Source organism: Symphodus melops, assembly GCF_947650265.1.
Source record: "Symphodus melops genome assembly, chromosome: 23".
NCBI classification, from domain to species: domain Eukaryota; kingdom Metazoa; phylum Chordata; class Actinopteri; order Labriformes; family Labridae; genus Symphodus; species Symphodus melops.
Window position 1 is genome coordinate 11,992,477 of NC_136713.1, and position 19,846 is coordinate 12,012,322.

The following is a 19,846-nucleotide window of genomic DNA, read 5'->3' on the forward strand; positions in this document are numbered from 1 at the left end:
ACAAAGCAATAGACTTTTACCTCTTGAGAAATGAGTTGGTCTTTACCTGTTTAGCGGTTAGTTAGTGGTTCCCAATTTTTTAAACGGGGGCTATGTGGCTCAGCTATTGAGGTATCACATTAACTCTCCCGATGTAAGTTCCAAGGTGCTGTAAAGGAGGCTCTGGAAGATCGTCAAACATTCCATACGGGAAACCTTAGAGGGATTATAATGGGGGTGCTGTGGGAATATGGGGTCATCGCGAGCCATCAGGTCCCTGTATTACCAAAGTGAGAGCTGTGTCCGCATTCTCTCTACAAAGTCAGATGCATTCCCTGTGGTTGTTGGCCTCTGCCTGCAGGGCTGTCCCTTTACTCAGATGCAGTTTGTCATTTCATGGACAGGATCTCGAGGCGCAGTAAGAGGACGGAGGGTTTCCGATTTTGGAAACCCTCTTTTTGCAGACGATGTTGTTCTGTTGGCTTCTTTTGGTCTGGTAACTCCAGAAGGCATTAAGGCTTTTTGGAGCAGATTTTGAAGCCCATATCAATTGAAGTTGGCGTTAGTCTCGCATCTTTAATGCATTGCTCATGGGTTTCAAACATCTGTCTGTTTTTTGAGGACAATTTTCACTCCAGCTGTGAGGTTTCTGGGAATACCAGATCAGACAACACTTGTGCATTTAAACAAAAAATCAGGTTTTTAGATGTCAGTTATATATAAAGTTCTAAACGTGTTCTTCCAGATTATCTGATCTCTATTTTATTCTTTCCATGCTGGCATTGGCATCACAGGCATGAACATGGATCATGAACAACTGCAGAGGGAAAAATCAGCGGAGGGAAAGAATTAGGAGAGGTTTTAAATATGAGTTGATTGGCTGCTTGTACTTGTACTGTCTTGAGCTGTCAGCTCCAATTTTTCTTTTTCACTTTTCAATCAGATGTAAAAAATCTACCTTGGCTACCAGCTCTCACCTAGAGATGGCATGTTTTGTATTTTAACTTGTAGAGAATGACATCCGAGTTACTTCTAATCCGGACGGGAAAAAAACAAAAAAACCCACACTAACATCGTAATGCTTAGCAGCCACAGTACCATGTCAAGTGCCTGTCAAGCCTGACAACAGAATGTGTTTGTATGTTTCAGGCCGTGTCCCACTTATATCATACATCCGAGAATCCCCTCCTCCTATCTGTCACACAGCAATTCCTCACTGTCACCTAGACATGGAGAATGGAGCAGCCTGATTGTTAAATGAACAGTTTGTGTGCGTCTGGGACATCAGTCTGATCGTTCAGGACACATCCTGCCCTTGATGTCTCAGTTGGTATCAGAGGCTCCACTTTCCATCCTAAATGCATCTTCAATTGGGGCTCAGAGGGTCTTTAAGGCCTCATGTATTGGTCTTAAAACAAACAATATGGCGATTTTTGTGTTATCAAAATTAGAGAAGGAACCGTAACGGGGCTGATAACAACGTAATTTACCTATCAGTCATTGGACTGGCAGCACCGATCCAACTTACTGATCAGGAAAGATTGTTGGGTGCTTTTAACGTTTTGTCACTTTGAAGACTTTAAGAAGTGTCCACAAATCATCTCCATGTTGACAATATGTAAAACAGCCACTATGAAAGACCATCTGAAAGGAATCAGGAATGTATCCAAATGCAAGGCGCACACATACTGAGCTTTTACTATTTTGTGAATGAATAAATAATTACAGTTGACAGAATTTTGTAGAGAACTATTAAGACGTTTATTTTTCTGCAAGCAGCTCCACAAAAACAACAATCTCATCCGAGGAGAACAGATTGAGTTTGTAGAGCACAGGAAAATATGCCAACACCTTAATAGATGTTTAGCTGACCAGACTAGCTAATATTTGTTTTCCGAGATTACCATTTAAATTGACAGGAGTTGTGTTTTAACAGCTGGATTGTGTGTCCTTTAGGAGACAGGATGAGACAAAAACCAAACGCATACAAAACAAAAAAAAAGCCAGAATCTTAATGAAGGCTTACAGCAATATTTGAGTCTGGTAGAGCATTTAGCAAATCAGAATACAAGTCAATCAAAAGTGAAACACAAGAACCGGTGTTCAATCAAATTATGCTAACCACAATGACGTGCTACTAAGCGTCTCTGATCAGTAAAGGTACAATTATAGATAAGATAATAGACAAGTGAGTCCAGCAGCAGATAAATGCAAAAGTAGGCTCAGCCCACCCAGAAGTTGATTCCTGTCTACAGAATTAAGTGTGTAAAATCTAGAGAGCAAATTAACATGTTTCCCATGAGCAGACATTAACGGAGGGGTCCAAAATGGAGGCAAACATTTTTGAAAACTGATGTTTAGGTGTGCGTTTTAAGTCCCTGACACGCCAAGCAAACGGCATAGAAGTAGTGGTGACAAAGGCCGCCTTTGATGATCCTTTTCGTACAGTTCGTTGAAGGTCTCTCTGGACTTGCATGGAGCGTTGTCGTACTCGCAATCGGTCTCGGTCTTGTCTCATCATCAGTGTCTTCTCGTGCAACGTTTTGACCAAGACAGAAGGCACCACAGGCGGCGGCCTTCGTCGCCACTAGTTCTTTGCCATCTGCTTGGTGCGTCAGGGCCTTCAGTGTGATCTTAACTACAACGCTACTTACATGTTTCTTTGTTTTAAAAAATGATCAAAATCCTAATATGTTTAATATTAGGATTCAAATTCCTCTTTTTTTAATTATTTAACTTCACTTTTCTTCCTCAGTGACTTCAAACAACGCGTTTTTGTTTCGCAAATCAGATTTATTTGAATGGGAATAAAATCAAACTTACAACATATATCAATGTAGAACATGAGATGTGTGACGTTTGATCGTTTTGTTGAAAATAGTTGAATCAAAACTCAAAATGTTTGCAATGGCAATCAAGATGACCTGTACCAGGTTCTGGTTAGGTCTGACTTTGGCACTTCACTGGCCCGTTAGACCATTGCATCGGATCATTTACATATTCTTAAAGGTCCAGCTAATAAAGCTAAGGTATAGTTTGCCTTTTTCAATGTAGTTCCTCCTATTTTCAGCAGAGCCTGTCTGACCTTCTTTGACGTTTGATTGATTTCGCAATGAAAATACTGGTTGGAAATTTGCTCTAAGTTTCAAACACTGCGAGTTTTTAGATACGATCTTTAAACCTCACAGTTGCTCATTGTTTCATTCTTTTATTTTCATTTCATAATGCGTGTGTTTTATAATCAGGGGCGTGTCCAACTGACTTATACAGGTGTGGCCTGCAGGGCGATCGCGACACATTTTCAGTTTGTTCATTGCAAGTAAGCAGCTTGTACTACTTTCCTTTTGCCCCTGTCTTATGAAATACATGTGCAACATTTTGAATCTAACTTTAAAGTAAAAACAAAACAAAAAAAAGATAGCATCCTTATGCATGAAAAGGCCAAATAGTTTCTTTTAACATAAGCCCAAATAACCTATGACAGTTTAGGATTTTTAGGGTGGTACCTGGGGTGGCCAATCTGATTTCTATGGGGCCCCATGCCACCCCTCTGGACACGCCCCTGTATATAAAAACCTTTCCTCCAGAAAAAAATAGAAAGGAGTCAACCACAGCTCAAAGAAACAAGAATAGGATCTTTACAGGGCGTTAAATGTCTGCAGTGCCTAAAACATTATCTTTGTGAGAGTAAGTAGTTATATGCTGGTTACCATACTTTGCTTGGTAAATAATTACATATGAACTGGACACTATAGGGCTGGGCAATATATGGAATTGTGACAATGTATTGTTATGTTGCATTACAACAAATGCTTCTTCTGTAGCGCCATCTGTTTGCCTATTTCTCCTCTCACTAACCATTATGTCAGACTGCTTGTTTTGCAACAGCGTCGCTCCTAAGCTCAGCCGTCATCACGTCTTTGTACATTCAGATTGATTCCGTGACAGGGTTATATAGGTGTCCCAGTCTGTGAATTTGCATTGCATTCGGCATTGCGGAAGCACAACAAAGCAGGAGCTCCATATATAAATGTAGACAGGCATGCACCCACACACAGCTCCCCCCCCCCCTCCCCCCTGCTGAAACCGTCTCGCCTCCTTAATGCATCTCATACTACCTCTGAAGACGGTAGATGGGGTATCACTCGGTCCCTACCATGACGCCTCTGCAACATTCAGACTAAAGATGACACTTCACAGGGGGGCCTAAATACTGAAACAGCAGTCTGAATAGAGCTGCGGCCTGTCCCTCTTAAAAAATATGATAAGATCATTTTGGTCCGTATTGCCCAGCCCCAGTCACTTTCTTACAAAAATAAAATAAAGGTAAAAGTTTAGTAGGAACATAAGGGATGGTGTCTGTCCATTGGCCTGCTGGAGCATGTTTAGTCTGGATATAAGATGAATCCGGAGAAGGTGCTGTACTTGTTGTTGTTGCCTCCATGAGCCTTTCCCCCATCCAGTTTGACATAGATCTCATCTCCAGAGTCCAAGTGGAGCACAGCACTGTTGCTGGCGTAGTCATAGTTCTGATCCGCATCCTGAGCTATGGCGCTGGCCCGAACCTGCATGGGGACAGAAGGGGACACAACTTCCTGAACACAGAGATAAACACTGTAGAAAAGGCTGTTTTTTAAATCAGAGCCTTTCCACATATTTGTGTATTAGATCAAATATTTTATAGGAGAAAGTGACATCATTAACATCACTGACAGAGCACTCCAACACTTTGCGTTGGAATAATTGGAATAATATAGCCATCTCGTAACTCCTGTTTTACGCATTAAAAGACAAATGAGCCCATCAGCAGGCAGGCTACAGTTTAACAGTCTTCACTCTCCCTGTATGCTCAACTTCAATATATGGCTACCTGTCCGTTTTTGCACAAGTCTGCCCACATGCTGGTCCCGTCTCCTCCCCGCATCAACACATGGTAGGTAAAGAAGTAGATCCCGGATACATGGCAGGTGAACTTTCCGGTGCTGGCGTCGTACTGGTTCCCCAAGTTTGTAATCACGTCGTCAAACTTCAACACCTCATATCCCTCATGTGGGTTCTTGAGACCAACGTAAAACGCGATTCTGAAGCTGTTGGTGGTGGTGTTCACACCGTCTGCTTCGCCGTGATCATCACTCACGGCTCCTGTTAACGCTGGAAAGGAGAGTTTGCCCTCTCCGCGCCCTCCCGGTGGCCCCCTCGGACCCGGCGGTCCTTGTTCTCCCTGTGGCCCCCGCGGTCCCGGTTTACCCGGTCGCCCCGGCTCACCACGGCTTCCGTGCGCCAAGGGTGGCTGGGGTTCGACACCGTTAATGTTCTGGATTACCTCCATGGCGGTGGCGCCTCCCGGTTTGGGGGTGTAAGGGTCACAAACCATTCGACAAGTGCCCATCATTTCGTAGTAATGAGCCGAGGTCTCAGAGGTCCGGAGCAGCAGTAACGGGACAGCAACAGCCAGAGCCAGCAAATCCATGGCGAGATCACCGACCTCTTTCTCCGAGCAGTTCGAGGACTGATGAACGAATGAACTGATGAATGAACGAGAGAAGATTGGATAAAGCTTTCTGGAGGGGAAACGTGACAGAGGAGGGAGGCTTTCAGTATAGTACCCCCAAAAGAAGAAAAGATGGAGTTAGTTAGGTAGGCCTACGCATTACTCGACCTGGGTGCTGCAATGAATAGCTTCGAGCCTCTGGGTAACCGACAGAAAACCGGCTGGACGGTTGGGCGCGCGCGGACACTGCATCCAGATGCAGCCAGCTGTCAAAGTCAGCGAAGATCAGGCCGGAACACAAGGGATTTGGCCTTCAAATTAAAATGGTATGTTCTGAACGCTTTGTGATTATTTTATTTTTTTGGTCTAATTTGGACAAGAGGCGTGTAGAATTATGACTCTAATGACACCAGGTGATGTGTTATGTAATTGACTTTCCAGGTAATAGCCTAAACTATAGTACTAGAAGTCAGAAATAAAATTAGAGTTTGGCATATTTTATTTTTGTAAATTGAACAGGATTGCATTTCTTTACGTTTGACTGACTTGACAAAGGGACCAATAACAGCCGGCCCGGTGCGTAAAGTTCAGGTCTGCGGATTTGTCTTTCAAAATATCACAGTTTGAAGCCTAAATTCTTTCTTCTTTGCACACAATTATATAATTAAATGCGAAATGTTTGATTATTACTCATTTAAATAAAGCTCAGTGTCTGTCCTTGTTGTGAATTATGGATCTAGTCAGCGGAATCTAAATCTATCGAACATATTATCAGGCTAAATATCCATTGATTATCCTCCTTGATTGAAGTAGCTCAGATTTTTTTATTATTATTTTTTTTTTTGTGAAGGCGTACATAAGTGGTAAGAAGTTTTAATTTGAAAATCTTCAGCATCATCATTTGCAGCTCTGTCTTTCAGGCAACGTGCAAGTTTAAAAGGTTATACACAGAAACGTTTATATCATCCATAGTCCAACACGCGACAAATCAATTAAACTGTAAATAATTCATATGAATGAAACCAATTTCGCCAAAAAAAAAAAAAAGTGGTTAAAGTCATTATAGAACTTTTGAGAACAGCACATGAGCAGACTATGAGGAGGGGTCTTTTCAAAGTCAGAACTGATGGCTGAAGGCAGGTTCACGTGGCTGACATCAAATGACCGACAGCATGGTCACTTTGCAAACACACACAGACAAGAGGGTGGGTGAGCAGATATAGGCTAATACACTCAACAAAAATATAAACGCAACACTTTTGTTTTTGCTCCCATTTGTCATGAGATGGACTCAAAGATCTAAAATTCATTCCAGATACACAATATTACCATTTCTCTCAAACATTGTTCATAAATCTGTCTAAATGTGTGATAGTGAGCACTTTTGCTTTGCTGAGACAATCCATCCCACCTCACAGGTGTGCCACATCAAGATGCTCATCAGACACCATGATTAGTGCACAGGTGTACCTTATACTGCCCACAATAAAAGGCCACTCTGAAATGTGCAGTTTTGTCTCACAGCAAAATGCCACAGATGGCGCAAGCATTGAGGGAGCGTGCAATTGGCATGCTGACAGCAGGAATGTCAACCAGATCTGTTGCTCGGGCATTGAATGTTCATTTCTCCACCATAAGCCGTCTCCAAAGGCGTTTCAGAGAATATGGCAGTACATCCAACCGGCCTCACAACCGCAGACCACGTGTAACCACACCAGCCCAGGACCTCCACATCCAGCAGGTTCACCTCCAAGATCGTCTGAGACCAGCTACTCAGACAGCTGCTGAAACAATTGGTTTGCATAACCAAAGAATTTCTGCACAAACTGTCAGAAACCGTCTCAGGGAAGCTCAACTGCATGCTCGTCGTCCTCATCGGGGTCTTAACCTGACTCCAGATCGTCGCCGTAACAGACTTGAGTGGGCAAATGCTCACATTCGATGGCGTCTGGCACGTTGGAGAGGTGTTCTCTTCACGGATGAATCTCGGTTTACATTGTTCAGGGCAGATGGCAGACAGCGTGTGTGGCGTCGTGTGGGTGAGCGCTTTGCTGATGTCAATGTTGTGGATCGAGTGGCCCATGGTGGTGGTGGGGTTATGGTATGGGCAGGCATCTGTTATGGACGAAGAACACAGGTGCATTTTATTGATGGCATTTTGAATGCACAGAGATACCGTGATGAGATCCTGAGGCCCATTGTTGTGCCATACATCCATGAACATCACCTCATGTTTCAGCAAGATAATGCACGGCCCCATGTTGCAAGGATCTGTACACAATTCTTGGAAGCTGAAAATGTCCCAGTTCTTGCATGGCCAGCATACTCACCGGACATGTCACCCATTGAGCATGTTTGGGATGTGCTTGACCGGCGTATACGACAGCGCGTACCAGTTCCCACTAATATCCAGCAACTTCGCACAGCCATTGAAGAGGAGTGGACCAACATTCCACAGGCCACAATTGACAATCTGATAAACTCTATGCGAAGAAGATGTGTTGCACTGCATGAGGCAAATGGTGGTCACACCAGATACTGACTGGTTCTGAGTCCCCAGACCCTCAATAAAGCAAAAACTGCACATTTCAGGGTGGCCTTTTATTGTGGACAGTCTAAGGTACACCTATGCACTAATCATGGTGTCTGATGAGCATCTTGATGTGGCACACCTGTGAGGTGGGATGGATTGTCTCAGCAAAGCAAAAGTGCTCACTATCACACATTTAGACAGATTTATGAACAATGTTTGAGAGAAATGGTAATATTGTGTATCTGGAATGAATTTTAGATCTTTGAGTCCATCTCATGACAAATGGGAGCAAAAACAAAAGTGTTGCGTTTATATTTTTGTTGAGTGTATATACAGGAAACGGAGATAGAGATGTCTGACTGCTGTCGACACCTTCAGCTCTTAGCTCCCCGTCTGCTCAGACATATTTGATGTCTTGTTTCAGGAGGCAGAGAGGCACAAGCCTTGAATTTCGATTCTTTGAATTAAAATTCCGGAGCAGTTCAGACAATCATTACTCTATCTAGTGCATACAGATTTGTCTTAAGAGCCTATTTAGCCCTTTTCCCAACTGAGGCCACTTGTTCTGTCAGTGAGGTTTATGAGTTCTTCAAGCTGTTTAAGGCTATCACTGATCTTTTATCGGTTATTTTAGAGTATAAGCTTTTCAGACATGAAATGAAGACAGACTTTGCTCACTGAAATTAAAAGCATCTATTGATTTTTTTTTTTTTTTTTTGCCTTCAGGAACAAAAATCCCCCAGATGGACCTAACTAAAATGCTTCAAAACCTGGGTTAGGAACTAAGCACCTGGAATTGGAGCACGGGTGCCACATCCACAACAGAGGCTTTAGAGCTCAAGGTGATGTTGGGAAATCTTCAGAGGCTAGAGTCAAGGCTTAGTTGAAGCCCTACGCTCAAACTGCAGAAGGCACGTCGCATGCACGCACACACACACTGACACACACACAAACGCGCACATCAACCCCTACAGGCAATTTCAGCTTTCGCACAGTTTTAACTCCTTAGACCACGGCAGCAGCTGGGCTTCTCATATCTGAAGGTGAGAGAGTGCATGAGAATTCCTGTGAGTGGGGTCAAACATAAAAATGAGGGTGAAAATTAGAGGATATGAGGCACTGACAAAGCTTGAAATGTTTTGTTGTTATAATGGAATAAAAAGAATAACGCTCCACGCTCTCTGACAACATGACTGCAGAAATGACCTCTACTTGGGATTAGTACATTGAACTGTACCTCGAGGCTATTATGAGCCATGCACGACACATTGTCCACATTGTGCACTCCAGTTGTTGAGATTATCCTACCCCGCAGTCCTGTAGGCAGACTTCTAAACACACTGCATATTCACAGCCTGCTACAGTATGTCATACAAATGACCCACACAGTCAGACAAATGAATCAGTCGAACATTAGCTGCCATCAGATCTCCACTGTATCCATGAAAGTAAACGCGGAAACAAAGGGACGGTGATGGAAAGCAGAAGAAGAGAGGGATGAGAGCCCAAAGCAATACTAGACAGAGACATCACCAAATATAGACTACGCATTTTAAACAGAAAATAGGTGTAATGTATGAAACTAGGGCAAAACAAAAAAAAACCAACACGCTATATGTACACGTATTGACATCAGGAATTGGTCCTTTTATAAAAGGACCATTCAGACCATTTATTTTTTATTATTTTTTAAGATTTATTTTGGGGGCTTTTGCCTTTATGTGGCTCAGTTGTCCCTCAACCAGACGGTCTGAGGTTCGATCCCCAGCTCCTGCAGCCACATGTCCATTGTGTCTCAGATACTTTCCAGCTGCAGTCACATTTTTAAAACAATCAAGCGCTCAGTCCAAAAGTTAAGAACACACCCAAATTGAAAATAGACTAATTGCTATCTATCATGTGATGTAAAAACAAACTTGTGCTTATGATAAAACTGCAATCTGCCTTTTTTACACTGTGTGCAACTGTACGCAGAAAATAATTGACTTTAATGTCTTAATTGTCTGTGTGCACAGTGTATTCCTCCTTTGTCATGCTACTTTGTTTCTCTTTGCAGCTAATTCAGAGACGCTGAAAATTCCAAAGCACGGCAAAAGAAATAAACATGCTGGATGAACAAAGGTTTGTCCTTCTTTTCTTTAAAAAGGTGGAATGCTCCTTTAGATGTTAGGGATTTATTACAGGAGAGCATGGAAAAGAGATCCTATATCTCCTATAGCTTTTCTGCAATGGCTCCCCATGAAATCTAGGTTGTTTATGTCAGAAAATGACCTTCTATTGCAGGTTCACTTCAGTTATCTTGACATGAGTTCATATGGACGCTGAAAATAGTGAGGATGACAGGAAAAACTTGTCGGCTAATGATTAGATTACAGAGCAGCTTTAACAATTCATCATGTAAATTGCCACAGGGTATTATTTTAAATCAGCGCAGGACCATCACTTAGCTACAGTGAGGCAACAATGACAACCTGCAACATCAGCTTCTGTCATACGATGTGACCCTAATCCTTAAAGAAGAGCACGAACAAAGCATTGACAGTGAAGTCCTGTCCTCTCTACCTCAAGCTAAACATTTATGGCCGTGTCTTTTCTCCTTAGTCATGAGATTCCCATCCGTTCAAATCCTGTAAGTCAGTGATTAAAAATACTTCACCCTCTATCAACTGCTTTTTGTTGTTCTTTTCTTTGCTTATTTTAAGATCAGCAGATCAGTCAGCTTCTTGCTCCTTCTTTTATCTCAAAACACAATTAGAATATTCAAATAAGTACATGATAAAACTGGTAGATTTTAGGGAGATGATCAAATAAAAGCAGCCCTTTCGTAGTAGGTCTGACACTTAAGATTTGTACATATGTAACTGTATGTATGTCAAACACTGTGTCCGACAAGTGTTGTAAACAAGAATGAGGCTATGGCTTCGAAGGAGTGAAACAGAGTGCATAAAAGCACTGTGTGTGGTTGTGTGTGTGCAAATGTTTATGCTTGTGTGTGTTGGCACTGACACAGCGCTTCCAGCAAAGGGATTCGACCTTTAGCAAGTGGCAAAGGCAGGCTTGATGAAGTCATACTGACAGTGACTAACCTCTGGACAGATATCTTTTTAACATGATTTTGACTTTTCTTTTCATATTCAGCCCCCTCACTCTGATATCTCTCCATTCATGCATGTCCACGGGACCCTGTGTGCATTTCAGCTTATGTGTGTGTAGCATTGTCAATAACAGAACAGGTTTGCAGGAACCACCACAGAAGTGTCCCCGAAAGTGACTGTAACTTTCATACTACTTGACAATGATAATAATAATGACAAAAAATGCAAGTTTAAGCTGAAGTTTCGCTGTGTTTCTCCTCTTCCTCGGGGCTGCTCCAGGAGTGGCACCTGTACGTCGAAACCGGAGCAACAGGTGTCTCAGGTCAGGATGAAAATCACGGAGGAGACACTTTCACCCAGCCGAAGCGTCGTGTAAGACTTCAAAACACGTCATATTTTAGAGTCAAAGTCGAGAAAAGTAGCGACAGAGTGACGTTTTTCAGGTCATGCTGGGCTGAGCTGGTACTCCCAAAACAAAACAAAACTGACAGCAGAAACCCGGAAGAAGAAATCAAAGCGACTCCCCTCCTCCTCTGTGCTCCAGGAAATCACATTCCCACTGACACATGGGCACTCAAGTAATACTTTCCAATAGTCTTATTGTTGGGTTTATTCGTCTGCTCAGAACTGTTTTAAAAACATTACCCAAAACAGAAAAAAATAAAAGATCAAGGAACAACAGATTCAACATTAAATAAATTAAATTATGCAGTCATAAACTAAACTACCAGGCCTTTATTTCCTTAAAAAATAATTTAAGTTACGCAAAACGTACCCATATTTGTGTGCCACAGCTTAGATGAAGATATTTCCAAGCCTTTTTCATGCCTCACCAAACACGTGACACATAAACATAGATTTATATTAATCCAACACATCAGCCTCATCCTCTGCTAAAAATGTCATCCCAAACATTGCCTGCAAAAAAAGAAGTGACTAACTCAGTGTTTATGTGGATTCATGTGACCTCTCACACAGGTAGGATCAGAGGTGTCATGCAGAGCATATAAGCCTATAAGGAGTATACTTGCAATCTTTATGCAATCTTTAATCACACCTGTCCGCTGTATGAAGATATCAGAGACACGCGTTTTCTGTGTGTGTCATCACTAATAACAGAAACCATTCAAGTTATTACAATGGGCACAAACTGGTGTACTTGCTGGGTGAGGTGCAACAATGTGCCACCACTGCAGCACATTATGTGAGCGTCCAACAGCTCCAAAACATCCCAGCACTAACACAAAACATCCCTGCAAACACACACATACACACACGCACACAACACACAACACACAAATATATGTAAAAAATTTAATTATAATTAGCCTATTTCTGATTTTATTATTTACTAAATAAAAATAAAATAAATATTTTATCTTTTTTTTCGTCTTTCATTTTACTTTTTTTTTTTTTGACTAAAACTTTAGCAACGTTAACGTCAACTATCTCAAGCTGGTCACGTGATCCTCATTTGCGTCTAAAGGTTTTAATGTTCTTGAAAATCCGTTTTGAACCAAAACACAAACAGAAAGTAAACGGAGTGAGTCATACTCGGAGCTGTCTGTCTTTCTCGGACTATTTGGGTGAGTTATTTATTATTATTTATTATTGGAAAACAAAAAAAGGCCTGGATTGATTTATGCAAACAAACAGGTCCCCAAAGAGATGTGCAATCAAAATATTGAGGAAATAGTTAGAAGTGCGTCGTAACAATATTAAAGTCAGTTTGATTCTTTTCAGCAAACTAACTGAAGGCCTTCTACTCGACATTGAAATGGCGGATATTGACAACGCTGCTGAAGAGGAATCAAACCCCAGACCAGGAGCCCCCAGCAGCTGTATGAGTTTCATGAAGCGGCATGTATTTCCCATCACTAATCTGACAGCGATTGTCCTGGGTAAGTAAAATGATTGTAAACTGACGTTAATGCTAAATTAATTGAGGTTGTGAGTTTAGACGTTTTAAAATTGTAAACTTTACAAGGACAGCTTTGTGAAGTGGAACTTTAAAAAATAATATATATATTAACATTCATTTTGAAGAAATAGTTGCATTGTCAAGATGAAATGGGATAATTCAGCTGTTTTGTTTTACTCTTTACTTCTGCACACTTCTGAAAATGCAAAATGCTGTTGCTCTGGCAACAAGATGGGATTCCGGAAGTAAACGGACAATGGTGGTCTTACGTCAAATTCTGGAACTGATCCTGATCACATATCGTGCCCTGAGCTTTTTTTAAACAGACACTCTTAAGTTTCACAGCATCCCTACAGCTAATTGTGCTATTGTACATGTGCAGGTTGAGTCCTCACGCTTTAGTTTCAAGAGGACACTTTTCAACAACAGCAGTTTATTAAATTGCGCCTTCTCGTTGGTATTTAATCAATTTAAAATCCTTACAGGTATCTCTAAAGACATAATTTTCCACAAATATGATGCAGCATTGTCAAATTAGGTTCATTACATTATCTTTAATTTGTAAAAAAAATACAAATTCTCCAGTCAGCAGCAGATGTCTTTCCTCTTGCTTCTATAATTAGAGACAAAAGGGACATAGTGGGAATATAAAACAGACCTCAGTTAAACATACAGGTTAGATGCGTTAGATCGGTTTAGGTGTGCTCAAGAATGACGTTTGTGTTTTTGTTTTACCTCTGTAACATGTCTTTTTATGTATTTATTTTTAACATTTGCTTGATTTAAGCCTGCCTTTCTTATTGTCTTCAGGTCTTGCTCTGGGCTTTGTTCTCAAGTTCGGTGGCAATGTGACCGAAGATCACAAACTTTACATTGACTTCCCCGGCGAGCTACTCATGCAAATGCTGCAGAGCATGGCCATTCCTCTCATCGTCACCAGTGTGGTAATAGGTAATGTTTCAGGGGTCATTCCTCATGCTGTTAACTGTGACATTATAATCATACAGACATAACATCTTCAAGTTATTTGACTTAATGAAGTTCGAAGTTTAAGTTAAAAATATCAATCCTATTTTTCTTGTGTTCATTTTCACTCTGTCCAATTATGTTCAAATTTTCCATTTGAACGTGTTTTTAATGAATATTTAAGGGTTCGTTCATTGCCGGAAAACACAAAATGTTTCTGACTCTCTTTTACTCTGGGGTGTAAACTAGCTTTAGTAGTTCTGCTACCCAAAGCCCTTTTTACACTGCATGTCACATTCAACCATTCACACACTGATGACATATGGTGCTGTGTGTGTGTGTCAGTTCACACTTTGGGGCTCAGCGTCTGTCCCGGGGAAAACTTGAGCTGCAGAAGCAACCGTTTGATTGAAAGACAACCGTCCCTTCACTGATCCACGGCTGCACCACAGCCGCTTATGTGCATAAAGTTTGAACTGAGAGACTTTTTATGGGAATTTAAAATGAGATTGTCTTTATTTGCCCACACTTTTACATTGAGTTCATATAGAAACTCAATAATACTGCATTTTACATCCTGTCACACAGTATTCATGAGGTTACTGTTATACCTATAATTACATCGCCCTGATGTAACTCCATATATAGTTCCAGTTCTGTCTTTTCTTTTTAGTCTGCAGCTTATCATGTCTTTCCTTCCACAGGTACTTCCGACCTGAGCATTGGCATTTGCACAAAAAATCTTCTCTTTTCTGGAGCATTTTTTGTGTCGACAACTTGTGTGGCTGTTGTCTTGGGTAAGAAAAGCATCAGACTTCAATCATGAGCATATATGGCTTTATGTGTTAGATTGTTTCTTTTGTTAGCTATCGAGCATGTCAAGTTTTTTTTTTCTTTCACCACTTAAAGGGCTTTTTTTTTTCTTCTTATTTTGCCAGATAACATTTAAAGACTAAAGAATGGATCGATCAGGTTGAGTTTCATCTGAGACATTTTGAATCTCTCACTTTGAATTTGCGCTGCAGGGTTGATCTTGGTGCTGATGATCGGGCCGGGTGTCAGTAATGTCGTTAATGACGCCGCACAACTTGAAGAGACGCCCTCCTCCATCCTTGCCTCGCTGTTCGATCTCGCACTGTGAGTGGGAACGCGTATACTTTGGCATCATTCAGTCGTTAACTCTGCATGACATCAGTCGTACAAAGTTAAAGACAGCTGCACGTCTTGTTTGATAACTTAGAAAATCTCACTGATGTGTGTGTGTGTGTGACTTCACTTTTTCCTTTGTAGAAACCTCTTCCCTGCCAATGTGTTAAGATCCGGCTTCCAACAGGTATGAAAGCTTACTGGAGTCCACCTGATACTCTTTATGTCCTTTACTTGTTATCATTAACATATGAGGGAACACTGTTTCTTTATAGTACAAGACTGAATGGGTACGGGTTCAGAATGAGCAAAAGGTGAGTGCTAGCCTGGGAACAGTAAGTATTGTTCACTTTCAAGTCAAATATCTTTGAAACATGAAGTTGCTCCCACACTGTTGTAATTCACACGTTCCCCCGGCCTTGTTATAGAACATGACAGAGGAGAGGATGGTTGGTGTCTATGTGGAGGGAACCAACATTTTGGCCCTGATCACTATCTCTCTGTATGTGGGTATGACCCTGTCCAAGAACGGAAAGTCAAGAGGAGTGTTTGTGGAGGGCCTTGTTGGACTCTGCGAGGCCACAAAAGGTGTATTCAAACAGATCATGTAGTAAGTGTCTACAGCATACTATAACATGTATAATAGAAATGTTAGAAGTGATGATGATGATGATGATATATATATATATATATATATATATATTAGATTTGAAAATAAAAAGGTTTATAGGCAGCACTAGTAGTATGAAGCTAAACTTGTGGCCTTCATCTGGGTCGCTTAGAAAAAGGAGACAGCTGTACGCACGTCACGCAGGTGCAAGTTGGTGCAAAAACAGAGGAAGAGGATAGGCCCACACACTGAAATGCCACAAAAAAATACACAGTATATTAATAAAAAAAAACCTTTATGTGGCCTATTGTGCAGGCCTATCTTCTCCCTTCATCCTGACAAAATAGAAATGTTTGACTTCAGCGGCTGTTGCAGAAAGGGTCAAGTCTCCCCCAACCCATCCAGACTGGAAAATGTTCTTCTTACGTCTGCACTGACAGAGAGGCGCAGCAAGTTCTAGCTGATGCCTTTAACATGATGTTGCTCAGTTACTCTGTTGCTGTTGGCTTTTTCCAAACGTGTCGTTTCATGGTTTTGTCTCCTAGCTACCTGCCAGTTGGAGTCACGTTCATGATTATGGGCCACGTCATCGAAGTCTACGACTGGGAAGCCACCTTCAAACTCTTGAAGTTCGTGGCAGTGGTTATTCTCGGGTATGGTCCTGTCATCGCTGTAGCACTAACCCTAACCCTTTTACCGGTTCAGAAAAATGTCAGATAAACTCACACGTGTTAATTAAAGTAGTAATAGCAAGCTAACTGCTGAACCCGTTCAGTTCATATTTAGCTAATTATTCAAACCCTCTTTTAATCAATGAAACATTTCCTTTATTGATTTCTTTTAATTTCTCTTAAATGAGACAACTCTCCATCAGCATTATATCATGATAAATGGCTTTGGCTCAGTTGGGAGAGTCGGGCGTCTCTCACCCGGAGGGTTCGGTCAGCTGAATTTTTCACCCAGTTTCAAACTCTTTTATCAGCGATTGTGTGTGATTGAATTAGTGTCCATATTGCAACCTTTTTGTGTTTTCAGGCTTGCAATCCACGCAGGAGCACTTCTCCCTCTGATGTATTTTGTGTGCACCAGACGTAACCCCTTTACTGTCTTCTACGGGGTCTCTCCTGCCTTACTGACCGCGCTCCTCATTTCATCCAGGTATGATCATCAGGTTATATCACTCTCTTTACGTCGGTATATCCCTGACGCTGGGCAAGTCGGCTCGTATTTTTTCGACAGCTTTTTCATGTTTTATAAATAACAATCAGGTAAAAAAAACATATCTCATCTCCTTCCCAGCTCTGCCACTCTACCTCACAGCTTCCAGTGCTTGGAAGATCGAGTGAAGGTGGACAAAAGAATCATGCGCTTAATGATGCCCATCGGCACCACCGCCAACATGAACGGGACTGCCCTCTATGAAGTGGTCGCGGGTGTTTTTATCGCCCAACTCAACAACATCCATCTCAGCATCAGCCAATTGCTCACGCTTTCGTAAGCCACTCCTTTTTTTTTCAATGTTATTACAGCAAATATGACCTTTGGATGAGGAACCTTTAAGAGGAAGTGATTACAAACTGTTAAAGGCAATTTCATATTACTGTCTTCTAAAGTAGAAACCTCTAAGTCACACAAACTTCAAAGTGTCTGTGTTGGATGTACAGGGTGACATCAGTAGTGTCCACCATGGGTGCAGCAGGGATCCCAGCGACAGGAGCAGTGACCACTATCCTCGTGCTGGCATCAGTCGGTATACCCGCGAAGGAAGCCGCCATTCTGGTGGTCGTAGAATGGCTGCTGTAAGTTGCATTTTTAAGTCAAACACAATGTGGAATGGTAACAGCTTCACCTGGATTGGTTAACAGCTACAAGGCTACGGCTACAGGGGGCCATGCTACATTAGCTGACTGGCCAGTTCTTTGTTCAACGATATGAATAATGAGATATATGATGCTAACCTAGCTAGACACGCTCATGTTTGAATGTGAGTGTGGCTGGTTGTCAGCCTTGTGATTGGCAGGCCAACAGTAAAAATCAATTCAAAGGTGTCAAGGTTTGAATCGGCGCTCTGAAAAATGAGTTGCAGTAATCGTGAGTGTCAGCAGCAGGCGTTACCATGGTGGTGGAAGTACTTTTGCTTACCAAGACAGAAAATGAAAGACCAGGTTTAAAAAAACCATCATTTCTATTTTTTAATCTGTGCTTCCACTTGTATATTGTCCTCTGTTGTTCCTCCCAGAGACCGCTGCTGCACTGTCATTAATGTCTTTGGCAACTGCATTGGCGTGGCACTTGTTGACCAAATTTCGAAAGAGGAACTTAAAAAAATGGACATCGAGGCTCATAGGGAGGAAATGCCATGGTAGGATGCACACACTGATTGTTTCAGTTTTTTATAACTCCTTGTTTTTTATTTAATATGTTTGTCTTTTTTTCTAAAATTGTGATCTCAGTCACATCTTAACATCTAGTTGACACACTGTGGCCTTTTTCTTCTTGGTCTGTTTTTTGGCTTTCCTGGTTATCACAAATTACAGTGAAGCTCAAGGGGACGATCTTGATGAGATCCAGTTGGACGTGATGGAAGGACGTCATCAGACTGACAACGAGGAGAACAACTAGAGTGAGCTTCCATTCAACCCAAAAAGTTTAAAAGAACTGTGAAGAAGTTCACTACATCGATCCAGTTTTTTGGGGTTTTTTGAGATTTTCATTTCATTCACGACAAAAAAAAAAAAATCTTTAAAAAACAAGTGAGTAGGAGAGACTGTCAATCTGAACAAACCATTTTCTTTGCCTCTGTAGGTTTCCAGTGTGCAGCAGCTGCAGGATCCTGGAGGCTTACGATGTGCTGCTGTGGAGTTCACCACTCAACTCAAAGGCTGACGAAAGTTAAATAAAAGCATACAAATTAATTTTCATTTGTTTTGATATATTTTTACTTATGTTTGCACCTTTCTTATAGTCGGTTGTTTGCATTTATGCTGCTATTACAACTTTATTCCCCTTGACAGAGCTACATTTTAAAATTGTTTATTTTTTATTGCCAAGAACATTGACACAAAAAATTAATTTGACTTGATGTTTCATGCAGATGACAAACTTGAATATAATAAGATTAAAATGTAATAGTAATATGAAAAATGGATGTACTGCATAAAGAAAGAAAGATCTGTAAAAGACGGTGCAAGAGAGGAGCTGTAACTCATCATCTGCACGACTCCACAGTATGCTGTTTATCATGTTTACATTGATCTTGATGCACTAATTCACTGTGTTCTGTTTGATATCAGGTCTCATATCTTATCCATCATAGCACTACGGTCACTTTACTATTATTTTCAGTATTCATCTCTGTTCATGTAGCACATTTATGTACATTTATTTGTCATTTACTTCACATATGCATATATGACTGTTTACATCTTTCTGTCCACTGATACCTTCTTTCCAACCACAGTCTGTTTACATATAAATACATATATTTGGTTTACCTCTGTTTACATGCATATGAGTCTGTTTACATCTTAGTCCAATCACTGTCCATGTATCCAACTTTGTCATTTTTTGTATTTTAACTGTGTACTAAAGTCTTGACCAATTTTGTGAAACTTTAGTCTTTTATTGACTTTGTATCTTCTTTAAATTTTTTGGTATGGATGCACTGTCGTTTATTTACTGCTCTGTGTGCCCTTGAACTGCCCCTCAGCGACAAATAAAGTTTTTTGAATTGAATTAAATTGAACTGTAATGAATCACAATCTAGTTTACACCTTTTTTCAAATGGTTGTTTTACATTTTTGAATCGGGATAAAACAGAAGAATAGACCCGTTCCAAATAAATTAAATAATATGAATTAAAATTCATAAACAAATAAATGAAATTAAAGAATTATTTTTCTCAATTGTTTACGAGTGTTTACATGAGGTAGTATAAAAAGGCTCTTGCCAGATAGCAGAAATTAAAAATATACATGAGTAGATGTTGTATTTGCCAGGTAACAGGTAAAATATAAACTCAATTTCCACTCGCGGGATTTGAAAGTGAATGGGGTTTTTTTTTCATTATCTCAACCACACATGTGGAGGCGTGGCCAGGGCGTGG

At 41.0% G+C, this 19,846-nt stretch overlaps 2 protein-coding genes across 2 annotated transcripts; one reads left to right on the forward strand and one right to left on the reverse strand.

Moving 5' to 3' along the window:
- Positions 1 to 4,263: 4,263 nt before the first annotated feature.
- Positions 4,264 to 5,682, reverse strand: LOC306818501 (complement C1q-like protein 2). Its single transcript, XM_079336118.1, has 2 exons — positions 4,850 to 5,682; positions 4,264 to 4,544 (listed from the first exon to the last, which is right to left on the reverse strand). Exons 1-2 carry the CDS (start codon positions 5,447 to 5,449, stop codon positions 4,365 to 4,367), a joined length of 780 nt encoding a protein of 259 aa, XP_079192244.1. The 5' UTR covers positions 5,450 to 5,682; the 3' UTR covers positions 4,264 to 4,364.
- A 6,880-nt stretch (positions 5,683 to 12,562) lies between these two features.
- On the forward strand, positions 12,563 to 18,656 carry LOC306818497 (excitatory amino acid transporter 3-like). The gene is made up of 15 exons (XM_079336113.1): positions 12,563 to 12,684; positions 12,842 to 12,999; positions 13,830 to 13,970; positions 14,690 to 14,782; positions 15,011 to 15,122; positions 15,276 to 15,318; positions 15,407 to 15,445; positions 15,560 to 15,741; positions 16,287 to 16,394; positions 16,777 to 16,899; positions 17,041 to 17,235; positions 17,406 to 17,540; positions 17,981 to 18,103; positions 18,279 to 18,364; positions 18,547 to 18,656. Exons 2-14 carry the CDS (start codon positions 12,876 to 12,878, stop codon positions 18,361 to 18,363), a joined length of 1,503 nt encoding a protein of 500 aa, XP_079192239.1. The 5' UTR covers positions 12,563 to 12,684; positions 12,842 to 12,875; the 3' UTR covers position 18,364; positions 18,547 to 18,656.
- Positions 18,657 to 19,846: the final 1,190 nt, after the last annotated feature.

Coding starts and splice junctions, on each gene's coding strand:
- LOC306818501 (XM_079336118.1), bottom strand. CDS start 5,449: ATGGATTTGCTGGCTCTGGCTGTTGCTGTCCCGTTACTGCTGCTCCGG. Junction 4,545..4,849: donor ACTTGTGCAAAAACGGACAG/GTAGCCATATAT, acceptor GTCCCCATGCAG/GTTCGGGCCAGCGCCATAGC.
- LOC306818497 (XM_079336113.1), top strand. CDS start 12,876: ATGGCGGATATTGACAACGCTGCTGAAGAGGAATCAAACCCCAGACCA. Junction 13,000..13,829: donor TCTGACAGCGATTGTCCTGG/GTAAGTAAAATG, acceptor TATTGTCTTCAG/GTCTTGCTCTGGGCTTTGTT. Junction 17,236..17,405: donor AGCCAATTGCTCACGCTTTC/GTAAGCCACTCC, acceptor TTGGATGTACAG/GGTGACATCAGTAGTGTCCA.